At 38.2% G+C, this 21,689-nt stretch overlaps 1 protein-coding gene across 1 annotated transcript in view; it reads left to right on the top strand.

Annotated features, from left to right (window-relative positions):
- GPR107 (G protein-coupled receptor 107) overlaps positions 1-21,689 on the top strand; it is a 131,467-nt gene that overhangs the window by 49,256 nt on the left and 60,522 nt on the right. The window contains exons 6-12 of the mRNA XM_004463051.4: positions 1,754-1,791; positions 3,348-3,404; positions 13,317-13,427; positions 13,837-13,970; positions 18,502-18,577; positions 19,819-19,892; positions 20,317-20,434. Of these exons, the coding sequence (XP_004463108.1) occupies positions 1,754-1,791; positions 3,348-3,404; positions 13,317-13,427; positions 13,837-13,970; positions 18,502-18,577; positions 19,819-19,892; positions 20,317-20,434 (608 nt within the window). The remainder of the gene's footprint in view (positions 1-1,753; positions 1,792-3,347; positions 3,405-13,316; positions 13,428-13,836; positions 13,971-18,501; positions 18,578-19,818; positions 19,893-20,316; positions 20,435-21,689) is intronic.

The following is a 21,689-nucleotide window of genomic DNA, read 5'->3' as shown; positions in this document are numbered from 1 at the left end:
AGTCATGTTTATAATTTTATATGCATCCCTCTTCACTTAACTTTTAACATATTTCCTGCCTATATAATATTCCATTAAATAATGTTAGTTTTCCAGGGCTACCATACCAAATTTCCACAAACTATGGCTTAAAACATCACAAATTTTTCTCTCACAGTTCTAGAGGCTAGAAGTCTTTCCAAACGCAGTTTACTGGCGTGGTCATGCTCCCTCTGAAGGCTCTAGGGAAGAGTCCTTCCTTACCTCTCCCTAGCTTCAGGTTGCTCCCGGCGGTCCATGGCATTCATTGGCTTGTAGCTGCATCACTCCAGTCTCTGTCTCATCTTTGCAGGGCCTTCTTCTTTATGTGTCTGTGTCTCTGTGTATCCTCTCTTGTTAGAAGGACATTAGTCATTGTATGTAGGATCTGTCCTAGTCCAGTATGACCTCATCTTAACTGCAATGACCCTATTTCTAAATAAGGTCACATTCTGAGGTTCCATGTGGTCCTGAATTTGGGGAGGGGAGGGCAACTATTCAACCCACTGCAAATGTATACTATAATTGGTTAAGCTGTTCCCCTTAAGGAAAGACATTTCCTTTCTTATGCCATTATAAATATTGCATAATATTGGATTTCCTTATTCATGGAGCTTTTTTCATATATAGAACTCTCTTTAGGAAGGGTTCCCAGATTGGAATTTCATATACAAAGGTATGAATTGAGAATTTAGATGCATGTTTTCAAATTCCTTTCCAAATGAACTGTGGAAAAATATAGGACTGGTGCCCACATCTTCATGTCTTAGACACTGTTGGGTGTTTTCTTGAAAAAAAAAATTGTTTTTTAAATTGAAAGACAAAAAAGATATTCTTGTTTTGGTATTCACTCTTCTTACTGAGACTGTACTTTTTCCCCATATGTTGATTAACAAGTTTATATTCATTTCCTCTTTTATTAATTGTCAATTCTAATGATTTATATGAACTCTTCAGGTAATTTGCTATTTATTGTATTGTTTATAAAATTTTTTCTAAGTTTGTCAAAACTTAACCCAAACTGAAGGACATATAGAAATATTAAATTTGTGTGATGGTGTAGCCTTAATGTCTGTGCACCATCTCCTTCTTGTCCAGGTTCCTCATGCTCACATAACCAATCCCTGGCCAAAGAATGTTCTTTTCCTTCTCTTTATTCTGAAACTCTCTCCCTTCCTGCAGGGAGCTTGAAATCCTGTCTTCCCCATGAAGAGTATCTTAAGTAAAAATAAGGCACAGATGCCCTCTGTTCCATGAAAGAAGCCATTAGCAATCTTAACACTCCTTGCTGTGGAAAAAAAAAGTATGCATTATGCTAATATTATTTGCTATTAATTTTTCCATTTGTGTAAATAAACCTCTTAAATGGTTTTTAAAAATAATTATGTTTTCAAGCGTAATTACTTGGAAAATATAAGAAACACCATTCCATGTGACATATCTGGCAGTAACATACACTAGATTATTTAGAGATGAATTTCTCTGTTGGTTCTAACTGTTGTCATTTATTTGATAGTATTTATAATATAACAATTTCTAATTTGCCACTCCTGTGGCTCAGGAATTCTATTTTGGGACCTGAGGACATGGAGTCAAAGATACCTTATGATCTCACCTTTATTTTTGGCTTTGTTTTAATTATTTGATATTAGACAAGCTGGGAACTCATAAAATGATACTGTATTATATATATGAGCAGAATCATGCAATATCTTTTAAATGTTTCCATTTCTAGACAGTGAAAAGCCTATAAGAAGTACAGTGGATTCAAAGGTAAGAGCTAACTTTTGTGCCCAAAAGTGTGTGTATGTATTTATAAGCAAACACATGCATACATTCACATATACATGCCTTGTCTACAGGGGAGTGCCATCTGTTTGGGAAGATAGGCTTGACTCATTGAAACAATTTCAAAGTCAAGTTTGAGTGCCAAATTGTATAGTACTTATTTGATAGATGGTCAGCTAGTGAGGCAAGAGGGAAGCTGAGACATTTGGAGAGCCTTCTGGGAGATGATGTCACCAGGACTGAGTTTGGAGTTTGATGGATTTGTTTGGGGAAGAGGAAGAGAAAGCAGTGGATGAATAATATTATAAGCAAAAACCTGAAAGTGATAATGAGCATAATAGGTACTGGGCACTGGCCTACTTGACATAAAAGGTACATGTTTGGGAACAGAGAAGGAGATCTTAGAAAGGGCCAGATAATAGAAGGTTTGGTATGCAGGCAATAGGAAGTCATTGTGAGTTCTTGATCAGGAAAGAATATGATGCAAATGGCATTTAAGGAAGATCATTATGAAAGTAATGTGCAGGGTAGCCTTGGAGAGGGATAGAGTGAAATTAGGAAGGTTTAGGGGGATGAGGATCTAGATTAGAATAGAGCCTTGGGATGTAAAGTAAAGGATCAGTCTGGGTGACCAGTTAGGAGGATGAGGATGTGAGAGAAGAGGTAGATATTTTTGCAGAGGGCTTGGCAGTGTATAATTTCCTAGTTATACCAGAGGTGTAAAAATTGGGAAGGTTTTAGTTTGGTATATCTTGATTTTTCAGTGTGGGGGCATCAAAACAGCAATTTAAAAAAAAATAATTTTATTGGGGTGTAATTGACATATAACAAACTGTACATATCTGAATGTACAATTAGGCAAGTTTTGACATATATATTCACTTGTGAAATCATCACCACAGTCAAGATAGTAAACATATCCATCACCCCCAAAAGTTTCTCCTTCCCTTTTATAATTACTGTCCTTAAATAACCACTAACCTGTCCTTATAGATTAGTTTGCATTTTATAAAATTTTATATAAATAAGTTATATAGTATATAACTCTTTTTTGTCTTATTTTCATTCTGCATAATTATTTTGAGATGCATCCATGTTGTTGGAGTGGTCAAGGGTTCATTCCTTATCATTTCTTAGTATTATGTTCCATTGTACAAATGGTAATGTTTTGATCATTTACAAACTAGAAATGAGAATCTGGGTGATGTGTCAGGGTGGACCTGGGTCGGCCTCCTTAATTTATAAGTACTAGCTGATGCTTTTAGCGTAGAGAGGCACTCAGGAAGATTGGGGGGGCTGGATGGGAGGGGGCCATAGAAAGGCAGAAGAGGCAACTGAAAAAAGGAAATAGGTGAAGAAGAGTAATCATTCTCTGGTAAACGAGATTTCAAACATTTCTTGATAGGAATAATGAATTTTATTCTCAGATAGGTTTTGAAGGTTAGCAAATTTAGGATACAAAAACATGCTTAACATTTTAAAAATTTTAATTAGCATTCTTATCTGTTAATATTATCCTAAAACAGGTTATGTCTTTTTAGGCAATGGGAGAGAAATCCTTTTCTGTTCATAATAATGATGGGGCAATTTCATTTCAGGTATGTATTCTCTTTGAGTAAAGCTTCATTGAATATAATTCTATCATGCAAAAGGATGAATTTTTTAAGAAAATTGAACTTAGAAGTAGTAATTTAGGCATCCTATTTGTCAATCATTTAAATACAGTAGATCTCTCCGTGACAAATTCATAAGGTGGATGTATTAGTTAGGGTTCTCTAGGGAAACAGAATCAATAAGAGATAACTGTCAATAGTAAGAGATTTTACCAGAGTCTCTGATGTGACCATGGGAATGCACAAGTCCAGGTTCCGCAGGCAGGCTACAAATAGGGTCTCTGATGAAAGTCCAATGAAGGTCCTTGATGAGTTTCTGCGAGACATTGGCTGTCCAAAGACAAGCTGGGAAATTCTCTCTGACTGCTGAAACTACTTCCCCTTTTAAGCATTCAACTGATTGTGTAAAGCATCACTCATTGCTGACGGCAATCTCCTTGATTGATGTAAATGCAATTAGCTATCTATGCAGTAAAGTCAGTGGTGACTAAAGTCCATAAATGTCCTTGTATTACATTTAGCCCAGTGCTTGCTTGACCAAACAACTGGGCACAATTACCTGGCCGAGTTGACACATTAGCCTAACCATCACAGTGGATATTATTATTTCCGGTATTAAAGCTTAAGTCTCTGAGAATGCATAACTTCATGAACTCCAATGTAAGTGACAAGGCCCAGATCCCAACCCCGTTCTGCTTGACTGTCCCTCTGATTCCTCTGTCTCTATAAAACCATGCTATTTCCATTCAGAAGACACCATGAGCCAGAATCATAGAATTCTGCACCTGAAAGGACTGTTGGTGATCATTTAGGGTGATGTCATAATTTTAGAGATGAGTTAACTGAAACTCAGTGACCCTTAGTGACCTGCCCAGCTTTCACAGTTATTAATTGCATGGTGTCATAGTTTGCCACAGGTCTCCTGGTACAAAGCACTAGAAATGGATTGGCTATTATAATGGAAATTGTATTAGGGTAAAAGCTTACACTTCTGAGGTTGTGAAATGTCCAAATCAAGGCATCATCAGAGATGCTTTCTCACCAAAGTCAGCTACTGGTGATCCTTGTATCCTGCGACATGGCAGATATGGCAGCTGATCTCTGCCAAGGTCCCTACCTTGGGCTCACCCATCTCTTGGGGCTCAGCTGTGGATGATAAGACATAGGGCTTCTCTTTTTCCGGGACCCCTCTCTCAGTCTCAGTTGCTTAGCTTTTGTCCTGAGTTCAGCTGTGACCTATCAGTCATATGGCTCATCTCTTCAGCTTTGAGCTGCTCCTTGGGTCCAGCCACTTGGAAGCTTTGTGCTTAACCTTTGGCTGCTAGTGGTCCTCGAGTCCTCTCTCACATGGCAGGGTCAAAAATAGTGCCTTCCTTTTTCCTGTGTGTGTCTCTCTGTGTCTCTGTTTATATAAAGCTCCAATAAGAGGGTGGAGACCCAACTTGAGTCATGCCTCTCTGACATAGTCCAATCAAAAGAGCCCCACCCTCTCAGGAATGGATTAATTAAAAAACATAATCCTTTTCATTTTGGGGTTCAAAAAGAGCTTCAAACTGCCACACATGGTGAATCTTTTATGACAGCATCACAGCATATGTAGGGGATGACAATAGACTGGTCTCAGAACCTGTTTACTTGCTGGATAATGTTGGACGACTCCTGAGCCTCACTGTTTAATCATCTAAAAATAAAACAAGATACCTGTTTCATAAGATTTTTTTTTAGAGATTTTTTTTTTTTTTAATTTCTCTCCCCTTCCCCCCCCCCAGTTGTCTGCTCTCTGTGTCCATTCGCTGTGTGTTCTTCTGTGACCGCTTCTATCCTTATCAGTGGCACCGGGAATCTGTGTTTCTTTTTGTTGTGTCGTCTTGTTGTGTCAGCTCTCTGTGTGTGCGGTGCCATTCTTGGGCAGGCTGCGCTTTCTTTCACGCTGGGCGGCTCTCCTTATGGGGCGCACTCCTTGCACGTGGGGCTCCCCTATGTGGGGGACACCCCTGTGTGGCACGGCACTCCTTGTGCGCATCAGCACTGCGCATGGGCCAGCTCCACATGGGTCAAGGATGCCTGGGTCTGAACCACGGACCTCCCATGTGGTAGACAGACGCCCTATCCATTGTGCCAAGTCCACTTCCCTCATAAGGTTATTTTGGTTATCAATTTTGAGTATGTGAAAGTGCTTTAAAAACAGTGTACAAATTTTTAAATATTAATTTGTGAAAATCACTGCCTGTTTTTGAACCAGTTTTCATTCATTGAGGTATAATTTACTCACAGAGAAATGCACAGGTCTTAAGTGTACAGTTTGATCAGTTTTTGGTAAATGCATGTACACCTGTAACCCACACTCTCGTAAGTTAGAGAATATTTTTATCACTTCAGAAAGTACCCCCACAACCACTCCTCTGACTTCTTTAATCATCAGTTATTTTGTCTAGTAATATTTGTGTTTTTTTAAGTTTAGGAAGCATCATTTTCATATCACCATTGGTATTAATAGCTAACCTTTCTCGAGAGCTTGCAGGATGCTCATCTGCTCAGAATACTCCCAACAGATTCCCATCCATCTCACACCAAAGCCCAAGTCCTTTCAGTGGCTTTCTAGGCCCTGTATGGTCTATAAACTCTGACCTCATCTCCTGTTATTCTCCCCCTTGCTTCCTCTGATAGAGCCACATGGGTCATCTAGCGGTTTCTCAAAAATATCAGGCCCTGGGCTCTGCTCTATCTGTGCCCACTGGCAGGAATGTTCTTCCCTCACAATCCTCATGACTAATTTCTTTGCTCAAATGTCACTTTCTCAATGAAGTTTACCTGAACGCCCTATTTTAAAAATAACCCACTCCTACTTGCTCTTACCTTGTTCTATATTTTTCCTTAGCACTTACCCATTCTAACATACTGTATACTCTACTTACTTACTATGTTTATTGTCTGTCTCTCCCTCTAGAAGGTAATCATAAGGGCAGGGATTTTTAAGTTTTATTACTTGAAACTCCTTGGCTTGGACCTGGCCCATAATAGGCCCTTGATCAATAATTAAGGGGACAATTGAACAAATGCCAGGCATTGTGCTAAGTACTTATTTGTGTATTATCTCAGTTCATCCTCCTCAAAACTCTATGAAGTAGGTACTGTTATTATTCCCTTTTTACAAATGAGGAAAGGGAGGCCCAGAGAGGGTAAGGTTAAATAATGTGCCTTGAGAAAATACAAAAAGTACTTTTTCTCCTTCTTTCCTCTTTAAAATGCTTGTTAATAAGGTATATTAGCCTTTGTTTTTTTTAATCTCAAAAGGAAAGTGTTAGAGGATATGTACACATTTGTTAGTTACCAACGCTTTGTGTCATGATGATTGTTGAAGTAAACAGCATATGTGATGATTGAGAGTATTGGCTAAAGTAGTCAGTTCATAGACTTCTTGTGATGCATAGAACAGGCAGTGGGCAGACAGTTTGCTTTTTCTCTGACTTTTCCCCATCCATGTAAAGAAATTAGTAAGTGATTCCTTATGGTTTTCCCAGTTTTGAACTGTGCAGATAGTCTGTGCTTTGCCATTTCATCTGGGCCATAGGGATGATAGTTTATCTGCCCAAAGGGAGGAAGGGGACAGTCAGACCTTATTTCAGTTCTAAAATTTGCATTTTTGTTTCATTTTATCTTTTTGTTTTTTGTTTTTCTTTTAAGGGTCAGTTGCCTACTCTGATAAACTATGGCTATTCTCTTGGTTTTTGTGTGTGTTTATAAATTTTATTGTGGTAAAAAATATATATATAGCATAAAATTGATCATTTTAACCATTTTTAAGTGCACGATTTGTTGGTATTAATATTGTACACAGTGTTGTGTGGCCATCACCACTATCTATTTCCAAAATGTTTTCATTACCCCAAACAGAAACTCTGTGCCAGTTAAGCAGTAGTTCCCATTCTCCCTTTCCCCTGGCCTCTGGTAACTTGTAATCTACTTTTGTCTCTGTGAATTATCATATTCTAGATATTTTGCACAAGTAGAATCACACAATATTTTCCTATTGTATCTGGCTTGTTTCATTTAGCATAATGTTTTCTAGGTTTGTCTGTGTTGTAGCATATATGAAACTTCATTTCTTTTTGTGGCTGATTAATATTCCATTGCATGGATATATCACGTTTTATTTATCCATTCATTTGTTGATGAACACTTGGATTGTTTTTACCTTTTTGCTATTGTGAAAATGTTGCTATGAACATTGGTATGCAAGTATATGTTTGAGTTCCTGTTTTTAATTCTTTTGGGTATATACCTAGGTGTAAAATTGCTGGGTCATTTGGTAACTCCATATTCAACCATTTGAGGAACTACCACACTGTTTTCCAAAGTGGCTGCTCTACTTTATGTCGCACCAGCAATGCACGAGGGTTCCAAGACTTTTTATTTTCCTTATTTTTTTGATAATAGCCATCCTAGAGGGAGGGTGCAAAGTAGTATCTCATTGTGGGCTTTTTTTTCTGTTGTTTGCTTTTTATTTATTTATTAGAGAATTTGTAGGTTTACAGAAAAATCATGCAGAAAATAGAGCTCCCATATAATCCTACTCCCCAAGCAGTTTTCCCTAATTATTGTGGGTTTGATTTGCTTTTCTGTAATTGCTAATGATGTTGAACATGTTTTCATGGGCTTATTGACCATTTGGATATCTTTGGAGAAATGTCTATTCAAATCCTTTGCCCATTTTTTTTTTTTTTTTACTTTTTTAAATTGACGTTTATCAGTCATGTATGAACATCCATAAGCAATAAGTATACAGTTTAAGTTGTGAACTTACAAAATAAACATGCACATCATCATACAAGGCTCCATACATTACCACACCATCAGCACCTTGCATTGTTGTGAAACAATTGTCACAAACTATGAAAGAGCATCGCCAAAACATTGCTACTAACTATAGACAATATCTTACATTTGGTGTATTTGTCCCCCAACTTACCTGGTTAATGACACCCCGTATTAATATTACGTATTGTAGTTCATGAGAGATTGTTCTCATATTTGTTCTGTTAATCACAGTCCATCTTCCACCCCAAGATTCATTGTGTTATCCCATGCTTTGTACAATCCATTGTACAAAGTATACAATCACTGGCTCTCATATTAATCACAGAGCTGTGCTGTCATCACTTCAGTCAATTTTAGAACATTTTCATTCCTCTAAAAGGAAAAATCACATACCCCTATTACTCCCCTACTGTAGTGCCTTAGAATTGATATATCTTCTTTGCTATTGCAGCAAAAATATTGCAATATTTTTCTTAACTGTAATCCATAAGTTTCATTGGTTGTGATTTTCCCATGTATCACCATGTACTAAACACTTTGTAAGGGAAGAACATTCTTATCCTATTAACCACAATCTTCATCCACCACCAAAATCACTGTTATATAGTTCCTACATTATTCTCTAGCTTCCTTTCAATTGAAATTATTTATTTATTTATTTATTTTTCTCCCCTTCCTCCCCCACCCCGGTTGTCTGTTCTCTGTGTCTATTTGCTGCGTCGTCTTTGTCCGCTTCTGTTGTTGTCAGTAGCACTGGAATCTCTGTTTCTTTTGGTTGCGTGATCTTGTGTCAGCTCTCCCTGTGGGCGGCGCCATTTTTAGGCAGGCTGCACTTTCTTTTGGCTGGGCGGCTCTCCTTACGGGGCGCACTCCTTGCACGTGGCGCTCCCCTACGCGAGGGACACCCCTGCGTGGCAGGACACTCCTTGCGTGCATCAGGACTGCACATGGGCCAGCTCCACATGGGTTTAGGAGGCCCAGGGTTTGAATCGCGGACCTCCCATGTGGTAGATGGACGCCTTAACCACTGGGCCAAGTCTGCCGCCTCAATTGAAATTTTATATATACTTTTCACCCACAATCATGTTTATAAATCAGCAGTGCCATTATATGGCAGTACAATATCATGTATTGCCATCAACTCTATTCATTTCCATACATTTACAATAAATCTTATTAAAAATTCTATGTACATTAAGCATCAGCTTCTATTCTCAACCCACATTGTTTCTCAGTAACCTGTACTCTAGAGTTTACCTCCATGAGTTTACTCATCTTTTTATGTCATATTAGTGATACCATATAATATTTGTCATTTTGTACCTGACTTATTTCACACAACACAATGTTCTCAAACTTCATCCATGTTGTCATATCCATCTTGATTTTATTTCTTCTTACAGCTGAATAGTATTCTGTTGTATATATGTACAACATTTGTGTATTAGTTCATTGGTTGATGGACACTTGGGTTGTTTCCATATTTTCACAATTGTGAATAATGCTGCTATGAACATCAGTGTGAAAATGTCAGTTCATGTCCTTGCTTTCAGTTCTTCTGTATATGTTCCTAGTAATGGCATTGCTGGATCATACGGCAGTTCTGTGTTTAGTTTCCTGAGGAACTGCGAAACTGTCTTCCACAAAGGCAGTAGCATTCTACATTCCCACCAACAGTGAAGGAGTGTTCTTATTCCTCCTAAGCCTTTCTAGCACTTAGAGTTTTCTTTTTTCCCTAGTAACGATTATTCTTTGAGGTGAGAAATGACATCTCAGTGTAGTTTTGATCTGCATTTCCTTAATAATTAACGGTGTTGAACATTTCTACCTGTGCTTTTTGTCCATTTGTTTTTCTCCTTTGTAGAAATGTCTGTTGAAGTCTTTGGCCCATTTTTTAATTGGGTTGCTTGTCTTTTTATCATTGGGTGGTATGATCTCTTTATATAACGTGGGTATCAAATCCTTATATTTTCTCCCATTGAGTAGACTGCCTTTTCACTTTCTTGACAAAGTCCTTTGAAGCACAAATGTGTTTAAGTTTGAGAAGTTCCCACTTACCTTTTTTTCCTTTTATTGCTTGTGCTTTGGGTATAGGTTTAAGATACCACTGCCTACCGCAAGATCTTGAAGACGTTTCCCTGTATTTTCTTCTAGGAGTTTTATGGTTGAAGCTTTTATATTTAGGTCTTTGATCCATTTTGAGTTAATTTTGGTATAGGGTGTGAGATAAGAGTCCTCCTTTCTTTTGTATATGGATATCCAGTTCTCCCAGCACCATTTGTTGAATAGACTGTTCTGGCTCAGCTGAGTGGGCTTTACAGCTGTATTAGTCAGCCAAAGGGGTGCTGATGCAAAATACCAGAAATCTCTTGGTTTTTATAAGGTTATTTATTTGGGGTAGAAGCTTACTGTTACCAGGTCCTGAAACATAGGTTACTTCCCTCACCAGTCTATTGCCATGTGTTGGAGCAAGATGGCTGCCACTGTTCAACCTTTCTCTTCCTCTTAAGGCTCCATGGTCCTAGGTTCTTCCAATATTAGCAGTAGACTGGGATAAGTCTTGTCTCTCTCCCGGGGGCTTGTTTCTCTCCAGGCTCTGGTTTCCCCCATGTGTTTACTTCCCAGGCTTCAGCTCAAAAACTCCAACCTCCCTTCTCTGCTGTGGGGTTTCTCTGAGTCCCCACCAAGCAAGGGGGCAGGAACTCAACATCCTACTGACATGGCCCTATCAAAGCCCTAATCATGATTGAATCATGCCTGGAGGAACAGACCAGTTTACAAACATAATCCAGTATCTATTTTTGGAATTCATAAACAATGCCAAACTGCTATTACAGCCTTATCAAAAATCATTTTACCATAAATTTGAGGATCTATTTCTGAACACTCAATTATATTCCATTGGTCTATCTTTATGCCAGTACTATGCTGTTTTTACCATTGTAGCTAAGTAATATGCTTTAAAGTCAGGGAGTAAAAATCCTCTAACTTCATTTTTCCTTTTTAAGATATTTTTGGCTCTTCAAGACTGATTACCCTTCCAAATAAATTTGTTAATTGCTTTGCCCATTTTCTTTTTTTTTTTTTTTTAAGAATTGAACCACCTTTTTTTTTTTTTAAAGATTTATTTTTTGAAATTTATTTCCACCACTCCCTTTCCCCCTGGTGTCTGCTCTCTGTGTCCATTTGCTGTGTATTCTTCTGTGTCTACTTGTGTTCTTTTTAGGTGGCTCTACTGTCCCACTCCAGAAGTTCCCATTTTCTTTTAAATTGGGGTATTTGGCTTTTTGTTGTTGAGTTGTAGAAGTTTTTTGTAATTTCTCAGTGTTAAACTCTTATGAGATATATATGGTATCTAAATATTTCCTCCCATTCTATAATTTGTCTTTTTTTTTTTAAAGATTTATTTATCTATCTTCCACCCCTTGTTGTTTTTCACTCACTGTCTGCTCGCTGTGTCCATTCATTGTCTGCTCTCTGTGTCTGCTTATCTTCTCTTTGGGAGGCATTGGGAACTGAACTGGGGACCATCTTTATGGGAGAGAGGCACTCAGTTGCTTGAGCCGCCTCTGCTCCCTGCTTTGTTGTGTCTCTCATTATCTTTCCTGTTTGTGTCTCCTTGTTGCATCATCTTGTTGTGTCAGCTCACTGCACTTGCCCATTGTGCCAGCTTGCTGTCTTGCTCATCTTCTCCAGGAGATAGTGGGGCCCAAAGCAGGACCTCCCTTGTGGTAGGCGGGAGCCCAATCACTTTAGCCACGTCCACTTCTCTAATTTGTCTTTTTATTTTCTTGATGTCTTTTTCTACATAAAAGTTCTTAATTTTGATGAAGTCCAATTTTTCTTTATTTTTCTTCTGTTACTCATGCTTTTTGTATCATCAGTATTAATTTTCTTTATTTTTTTTTAGAAACTTCATGTGAATTTTGCTTTTGGAACTGAAAGTTATTAGTATGTTTAGAAGTTTTCTTTTTCTGACTATCCTGCAAAGGCTACAATACAAGCTCTCATGTTTATAATGATGACTTTGTAACATGGTTTGAAAGATTAATAATTTCAGCTTTAGTGTTCTTGGTCTGTTATTCTCATCCTCTTGTTCAGATGTCTCCTTTTTTCTCTTCTTTTTAAGTTATGAGGTATAGTATACATACAGAAGAATGTATTGTACTTATTTAAGTTTACTAAACTGCCAAAAACAGATACTATAAAATGGGCCGGGTTTTTTTTTTTGATGTACCCCAGGGACTGGGGATTGAACATAGGACCTCCCATGTGGGAAGCAGGCACTCAACCACTGAGCCACTCCAGCTCTCCTGAGTTTTTTTTTTTTCCATTTGTTTGCTTGTCTGTTTTGTTGTTGTTATTGTTGTTGTTGTTGTTGTTAGGAGGCACTGGGGACTGAACCTGGACCTCCCATGTGGGAAGTGGGCACTCAACTGCTTTGAGCCACATCTACTCCCCAACCTCCTTTTCTTTTTTTTTAAGATTTATTTTGTTTTATTTCTCCCACCTCCTCTCATTGTTTTGCTCTCGCTGTGTGCTTTTTTGTGCCTGTTTGTTGTGTGCTTGTCTTCTTTTTTTTAGGAGGCAATGGGAGCCAAACCTGGGCCCTCCTGTGTGGGAGGGAGGTTCCCAACAGCTTGAGCCACATCTGCTCCCAATCTCCTTTCTTTTTAAAGAGTTTTTTTTTTTTTTCTTTATTTAAAGGGGAGAAGAACATGTTGGTTTGAAAACTAGATAACTGCATCTTAGATTTTCTCTGCATACCTTCATAGATGGATAGATATGTGATAAAGCAACTCTATAAAATGTTAATTGTAGAATATAGGAAGTGGTATATAGATGTTTGAAGTTACAGTTTTTTCATCTTTTCTGTATGCTTGAAAATTGTCAGGACAAAATGTTGGGAAGGGGAATCATAGAACAAGAAAACGTTGTTTAAACTCTGCTTTGGAAGGATTGATTAATTTGAGTTGTCTAATTTTTTTTCTGTCCATAATATTCATGATTTATTTCTAAGATTTAAAAATTTAGCTGAAGATTTGGATACCCTTAAATTCTTTTCTTCTTCATTTTCAGTTTTTCTTTAACATCAGCACTGATGACCAAGAAGGCCTCTACAGCCTTTATTTTCATAAATGCCTTGGAAATGAAATACAGTCTAGTGACAAGTTTTCATTCAGCCTTGATGTAAGTATCTTTTTTTTTTTTTTTAAATATTTATTTATTATTATTATTTTTAATTACATTAAAAAAAATATATGTGATGTAAGTATCTTAAGGAGACTGTTCCATGTGGGGAGGCCTGAGGATTTTGTCAGTAGTATAAAATGAAAAACACTTATTTCTCTATAAAGCAGAGAAAAATGTAGCAACTTTAAAATCATTGCTCATGGGGTACTTTAGCAGGGGACCCATAAATAAGATAAAATTAACGCATTTTAGAATGTGTTTCTACTTTAACCAATGCTGTAAGAAAGTGGCTCTTATCTACTGATACTTATTTTCTTAAGCTTAAGTGAAGCAATTGAGATTCCAAGTTGCTGAATAAGGGATGATCCTTTCTTTAAAAATAAAACTAATTTCGTATTGATTTCAGATTGAGGTCACAGAGAAGAATCCTGACAGTTATCTTTCAGCAGGAGAAATTCCTCTCCCCAAATTATACATTTCTATGGCCTTCTTCTTCTTTTTTTCTGGAACCATCTGGATTCACATCCTTCGAAAAAGACGGTAAATTATTTCCTTGAGACTTTCAACTTAGAGTGTCTTGAGATTTTTAAATTTCACCTTTTGCTGGCTTCCAAAGCTGGGAGGAATTGGCACTAGCAGTCTTGTTCTTTTCAAAGGGCTTGTCTTCTCCATAACACTAGGAGTATGTACAGGACTTTTTGATTCCTTGGTGTTTGTTCTTTTCCCATTGCTTTGTTTAAAAAGCAGTCCACACATTTAAATAATGTACAAGCAAAATAAAATGTATAAAGAAAGTATTTCCTAAGCAGATGTAACACAGTCCAGGACTCAGAACTAGCACATTGGTCCCATTCAGTGGCTATTCATTCTAAAGAGGAGATTCATGAAAAGGACCCACTGCCTCAGTGAGAGTGTGGAGCATTAGCTGAAAGCCTGGCTGGGATAGATCCTCTTTATTGACATCCAAATGCTTGTCCTGGAGAAAACGTCTTCAAATCCCATTTGTCTGGTGCTTGGTCTTCTTCCTCAAACTCCTGAGGCTTTTTAACTTACTCTACTTGGTTTTTGAGAGGGAAGCAGCATATGCATGGGACTAATATTTAAATCTCTGTCTCCATTCTGAGAAAACTGAGGAGAAAATACTAATTTTCAGTCAGAGAATATTGTAAAATATTTATGATATTATAAGGCCAAAAAGTGGGTAAATGATGGTATGTTAATATAGTTGTAATGTGGATTAATTGAAATTCATTAAAAAAAATTTTTTAAATTTGTGAAATAATTAAGCATCCACAAATACCAAATACCTTTTTCTATAGAGTGTTGGTACGAAATTGAGAGACTTCTTTAAGCATGATTGTCTTCTAGTGGTCATGCTCAGAGTCTGGAATATTGGGCTCTGGCTGGTGGCTGGGTAAAGTTTCTGATTCCAATTTGTTATATTTTTTACACTCACCAGATGGAAAGAGCTTTTTACTTGTGAAGAACCTGCATAATCATGTGTAGGCTAAATTATCAGGTAGTCTTTACTAAGAAAGAATCCTACAAATTTAGGCCATAAAGGTTTTTTTGTTTACTTGTTTGTTTTTGTTTGTTTGTTTTAAGAGTAAAAGTTCTGCTTTTCCAGGTAAGAACTAGGAGCCAGAAGATCTGATTTCAAATGTAAATGCTCTCTTACTACCTGTGTGCTTTGTTTCACTTTAAGTTTCTTTTTCCCTTGGCTCAAAATTGGGACAGTAATAATTGTTCTGCCTTCCTCCAAAAAATAATCTCTATGAAAGTGCCTTGAAAATCAGGTTGCTACACAAATACGAAGTACATGTGAAATATTTTTACTGATCAGGCATTTATTTCATGATCTAATAGTCCTTGTTCCTGGCTTATATAAAATTATGGTAACACTTTAAATCTGTGGTTAAATGAGGCTGACCTATTTTAAACAAGTCATGTTTTTAACTTTTTTTTCAATGTATAGTATACATATATGTACAGAAATCCATAAATATTTTTATTTATGGGATGGGCTTCCTGACCCATCCCATCTTTTTCTGGGAGTCTTATAGCCAGTTCCATTAGTTTAGAGATTTGAGTGATGTAAAGGTATGTGACTCCAAGGTTGCCAGGCTTTTCAGAGGTTTTTAGCTCTTTAGAGCTAGAAGAGAGATCTCAGTGGCCTCATCTTATTGAGTCCCAGGGAGGGGAAGTGATGGCCAGCATCACATGATAGTGCTGGGATTGGAACTGAGATCTGCTTGCTAGTGCATATTTGGCTTATTTCAACACTATGAGTTCTGTCTTGGGTCCCAGAGGTTGGGGGGGGTGGAATCCTGGGAAAGTTGTAAGAGAAAATGGACAGGTGGTAATTTTTCAAGTATCTGCTCTGTGCCCAGTCAGTCACTTAGGTTGGTTAATTTAGTTAATTTTCCAACAGCTTTTTTTTGGTAGTTATTGCCCCATTTTCAGAAGAGGTTACTGAGACTTAGAGTAAATTCATAAGGATAGAAGCAGTGTTCAAGCCCAGATTGGTGTGGCTTCAGAGCCTGTGTTCTTTCCATCATATCACTGTCCCAGCTGTCAAAGTTTTAACTTGGATTGCAAGTCAAGGTTGCCAGAGTGTGTGAGTGAGCACAACTATTTATGACTGGCATTTTTGCACTGTGTGTAAATCTCATTGCTATTCAGTAGTGAGAGATTACTCTGGCCTTGACTTCCTCTTTTACCTTTAGGTAGGTGTGCACTAGAACAGGAAAGTCCCAGGGAGCAAGTCATCTGGGTTGTGCTTGGACCTTAAAAGCCTCAGTTCATAGTACCTACTCATTATCATCAACCTCTCCTGTTTTGTTTTTCCCCTGCATTTTCTGTCTTTTCTCCCATTCCCTCCAATCATAGATAGGCACTCAGATGTGTTTGTGTTTTTGAATAGTTATGTAGTCTGCTTATTAAATAGATAATGATTATTGGTGTTGCATGTACTTTTAAATTACATAAACTATACTTCTGTAAATATTGTTCTTATGCATTTTGCACTCAGTAATACCCTTTTTAAACATCTCTCCACATTGATGTATATACATCTTAGTTCATTGTGGGGTTTTTGTTTGTTTGTTTTGAGGTACTGAGGCTGGGGATTGAACCCAGGAACTTGCATGTGGAAAGCTGGTGATCAACCACTGAGCTACATCAACTACCCTGAGTTGTTTCCTTCACCTGTTTTGCTTATTGTTTGTTTCTTTTTTTTTTTTTTTTTTAGGAGGCACTGGGAACCAAACCTAGTACCTCTCACATGGGAAGCAGGCCCTCAACTGCTTGAGCCGCATCTGTTCTCTGGTTCATTGATTTTTAACTCATCCATAACATTCCATAGTGATCATCTCCACATTTTCCTTATTCATTCCTTTAGTTGATGGACTCCTAAGTTGCCTCCATCTCCCTACTATCCCAAACAGTGACACCATGAACTTCCCTCCTGCCTATTTGTGGATTGGTCCAGTCTCTTAGGTACATTCCCAGAAGGAGGCACACTGGGTCATGGGGAGTACTCTAATTTTATTAAATGCCTCCAAATTGCATATCAGTAAGGCTGTACCAGTTTATATTTCCACCAGCAGTGCATAAGGCATCCTGTTTCCCCACATGCTTATCAACATTGACATCTTTATTTTTGCCAGTCTGATGGGTATAAACTGGTACCTCATTTTATTTTGCATTTCTCTGAGTATTAGTGATGTGAAGTATATTTTCAGGGACTTGTTAACTGTTTGGGTTTTTCCCCTCTTGTGACTGCCTTTTCACATTGCTTGCGTATTTTATGCTGGGTTTTCTGTCTTGTTCTTATTGGTTTGCATGAGTTTCCTGACTATTCTGGATATCAATCCCTTGTCTCTTTTGGACACTGCAGATTTCTTCTTCCAATCTGTTAGATTTGTCTGTGGTATTCAATGTTGAATGAAAGCCTTTCATTTCAGTGGCACCAAAGCTTACCTAATTTCAGTCTTTTGGATAGTACCTTTTGTATCTTAAGAAGCTCTTTCATACTATTTATTTTACATTTTAGAGCTTGAATCCATCTGGAGTTCCCCTTTATGTATATATGAAGTAGAGTTCTAACTTATTTTTTTTTTCCTATATACAGGTTTGAGCCAGTCATTCCTGGTGCCAACTATTAAACGGTCTATCCTTTACCACTGGTTTGGTGCCACTTTTGTCATATAGCAAGCTTCTATACAGGCATGAATCTTTTTCTGAGCTCTCTAGTCTGGTCTCTTTGATCTGCACCTGTTCCAGTTTTTACTCATGTGACTTTGCAGAATATTTTAATATTTGAGAGTATGAGTTCCCTTTGTGGCTCTTACTCAAGTCTTCACTACGTGTACTTTAATAGAGATTAAAATTTTTCTTCATAATGTTCTTCTTTGTCCTCTAATAGGTTAATTCCTAGGTAGGAGAGGAATTTAATGTGTAGAAGCCCAAAGGTAGACTGGTACCAGTGTTAATCCTCCCTGTTGGGAGGTGGGGGTGGGAATAGGTGTTTTACTCCATTGTTGGCCAGCAACAGCCATGAGGGTAAGAGAAAATTGCACAGTATAGACACTTTCTTCTACCTCATTCCTAATGCCTGACTCCTAGCATTGCTCTACTCCAGGCTGCTGACTTCCCTTACACACTCATCACCTTCTGCTTCCCTGGGAATTTCATTCAGTTTCCTCAGATCAATCCACCTTACTCTCACCTCTGGCATTTCCAGGGTGGTTTCTGGAGAGGAAGCCAGCAGCCTGTTTTAGATTTCTGTCCTGTCAGACTCAGAACCCATCGTATTTGGCTTTAGTGTATAACTCTTGGTTCCATTCACAACATCAAATCATGTATTAGAGATGTTTTTAGGGCTTTATTTGAAGCCTTATATCTACCTGCAGAAAATACTTGTTTAAAAAGCCTTCACATTTGTGAGGTTTGCTTATTTTATGCATGTATGCTCCTTGAAAAGATACCTGATGCCTGGAGCTTCTCTGTCCTTTGGGATAATAGAATGTTCTTTTAATTATTTTTATTTTTTTTATTCTTTTTTTTATAGGAATGATGTGTTTAAAATTCACTGGTTGATGGCAGCTCTTCCTTTCACCAAGTCTCTTTCCTTGGTGTTCCACGCAGTATGTATTAGCATTTTGCAGATTATTTGTGAAATGGTGTACAATGACTATATGAGCAGGAAAAATAAGTTAGAAGAAAGGTGTTAGATCAGTGGGAAACAAAAGATGAAAGAATATCTTTCTTATGAAGTCTTCTTTTATCTGGGGAGGGGAATAGTCATAGGGGCTCAATGATCACAACTTCCCTTAAAACTAGACTTACGAAATCTTCTGATATTACCTACAAACAGAATTTTCCAGGAACACCCTTTTGTTTTTATTTCTTTGTGTTTTGTTATTTCTTGAAATTAGAGTGACACTTGCTGAATTGTTTCCACTACTTCCTTTATTTTTCCTTATATTCCCTCACATTCCCATGGTTTGAAGTTCAGTGTTATACTTATTTGAGAGCAAATTGATGCTTCAAAGATTGAAACACAAGACTCAAGCTTAGCTTTGACTGTTAGAACTGAGTATCCTGTGGGGCCAAGATCACAACTTTCCCAATTAGTGGACCTACCCATCGGCCACACTTGTGAGGGTAGACGTCTTCAAACATGTATTCTCCTGCATTTAAAAGTGCTGTCATTGGAGAACACAATAATATATCCAGTTACGATGTCAAGAAATGGCAGTTATTGGGATAATTTCCTACTTGGATCCAAGTTAAAACATTCTGGAATCATGTAGATAATGAAGAGAGGATCTTTGACTAACTTTAATATCTAGGTAGCCATTTCTGATAAATGAAATTAATATAAGAATTTTGGATTCTGCCAGGAAACATTTTGGCATTCAGAGACTTGCTTTGTTTACCTCAGGTTTAGTTCTAAATTTATTGTTTTTTCCAGAGCCACACTGGGGGTGATTCTGCATACATTCTCTACTTGCTGACTGGCTGACTGATTTATTATATAAGTAGCAGTAGTATGAAAGATAAAGTTCTAGGCTTGGACACTGAAAAGATCTGTGACATTTCAACCTTGAAGATTTTAAAGAACAGAATAGGTAGCCATTTTTCTCAAGGGAGGGATCTGGGCTGGGTGTTAGTCACATTGAAACCTTGCATCAGGTTTATTAAACTACCTGATGTTTTGTTAGTACACTCACATACTTAATTGTGAACTGACAAGTTAGGAATTAGGAATTAGGTGAGGGCAGACTTTACCTATCATGAGGTCCACTGGTGTGATTTGCTGTTTCAGAGTGCACTAAGGCACGTGGTAGATCGACCTTTCTGAAATGCATTTGTTTGATTTCAGATCGACTATCACTACATCTCTTCCCAGGGCTTTCCAATTGAGGGTTGGGCTGTTGTGTACTACATCACTCACTTGTAAGTATGCAGAATGACTTGTGAAATACTCATACCATGAAATGACATACAAAAAAAGTTGGAAAGAGCCATGGGAGGGAAAGACGTGTCCCAGGTTGACCAGTACTACCCTCTAGTGGCAGCCCGTCTGGGTCTCTGCTGTGCTAAAGGTGTGATTGCTGGTTTATTGCTAGGAGGAGGCTGCCTACCTGCCTGCCTGTCTGTAGCTTTTGGCTGCTCAGATAGTGGGGTACAAAGCTAAATATTTGTGTGGTAGGTAGTAGGGTGCATAGTCAACTATGTTCACATAAGTTGAATTTTCTGAATTTGGCTGCCTGTCTTGTCAGAAGCATATGAAATCATGGAATGAACTGTGCAATCTAACTCTCAGAGTGAGAGTCTGAAGAGATCTCTTGATGTCTGTTAAATTTTTTTTCTTCCCCAGATTGAAAGGTGCACTACTCTTCATCACCATTGCACTTATTGGCACTGGCTGGGCATTCATTAAGCACATCCTTTCTGATAAGGACAAAAAGATCTTCATGATTGTCATTCCACTCCAGGTAAAGGAACTCTAATCCTGCTTTCATCCTAGTCCCTCTCTTAGCCCTCAGCAGGGCTTAGCTCCAGGCTGAATCTGCCTTTGGGAATTTAAGACTGCGAAGCTCTCTTTCTGGAATTCTGATTAAAATCTCTACTTCTGGTCATTGTACTGGGAAATGCTTGACTATCAGTCATCTTTAAAACCACCATGTGGATACCTAGACTTTGAATAGAGTGCTGTTGAAAAGTTAGGGCAATTATTGCTTTCTCAACTCTGCATCAGTTTGTGCTATAACAAAATGTCATTCTTAGTAAAGAAGCTCAGGTACATTACAATTTTATTAACAAATTACTTTAAACCTGCTAATGACACCAGTGAGTTACCTCAAGAAAGAATATTGTAGTAGGAATTGGGGCAAACATATTAAACCCTTCCTGTATTTGAGGACCTAGGCTGAGGCCTGCCTTACTTGGTTCTAAATTCCTCAGAAGAGGAATTCCTTGTCATATCTTTTGTTGGTGTTTGTTTTCTTTCATATCTTACATGTATCTGTCTTAGTCAAAACAGAACCTGGACATTAAAAACTTAGGCTAAATAGAGATTTTAGCAGGGATGCACAACTACTGTGATCTGCTGACCACAGAACATCTGTTTGATAAAGTCATGCTTATTGACTGATTTTGGAGTGCAATGTAAATTTGACAAGTGAGAGGGAAGGGGACAACTTTTAGGCACCCAGATCAGTCCAGTCAACTGGCAATTGGTAGGTTGGTAATTGGTGGTTTGGCAAAGTCTGCAGCAAAGCTACCCTTACATTCAGTAATAAGGAACATATGGGCGGCAGACTTGGCCCAGTGGTTAGGGCATCCGTCTACCACATGGGAGGTCCGCGGTTCAAACCCCGGGCCTCCTTGACCCGTGTGGAGCTCGCCCATGCGCAGTGCTGATGCATGTAAGGAGTGCCATGCCACGCAGGGGTGTCCCCCCGTGGGGCAGCCCCACACACAAGGAGTGTGCCCCATAAGTAGAGCCGCCCAGCGCAAAAGAAAGTGCAGCCTGCCCAGGAATGGAGCTGCCCACACGGAGAGCTGACACAACAAGATGATGCAACAAAAAAGAAACACAGATTCCTGTGCCACTGTCAACAGAAGCAGACAAAGAAGACTCAGTAAATAGACACACAGAATAGACAACCGGGGTGGGGGGGAAGGGGAGAGAAAGAAAGAAAGAAAGAAATCTTTAAAAAAAAAAAAAGGAACATATGTTAGCACCAA

This window comes from Dasypus novemcinctus, chromosome 8 (assembly GCF_030445035.2).
Source record: "Dasypus novemcinctus isolate mDasNov1 chromosome 8, mDasNov1.1.hap2, whole genome shotgun sequence".
In the NCBI taxonomy this organism is placed as follows: Eukaryota; Metazoa; Chordata; class Mammalia; order Cingulata; family Dasypodidae; genus Dasypus; species Dasypus novemcinctus.
The sequence above is the reverse complement of the archived record's forward strand: the minus strand, read 5'-3'. Positions and strand labels throughout refer to the sequence as shown.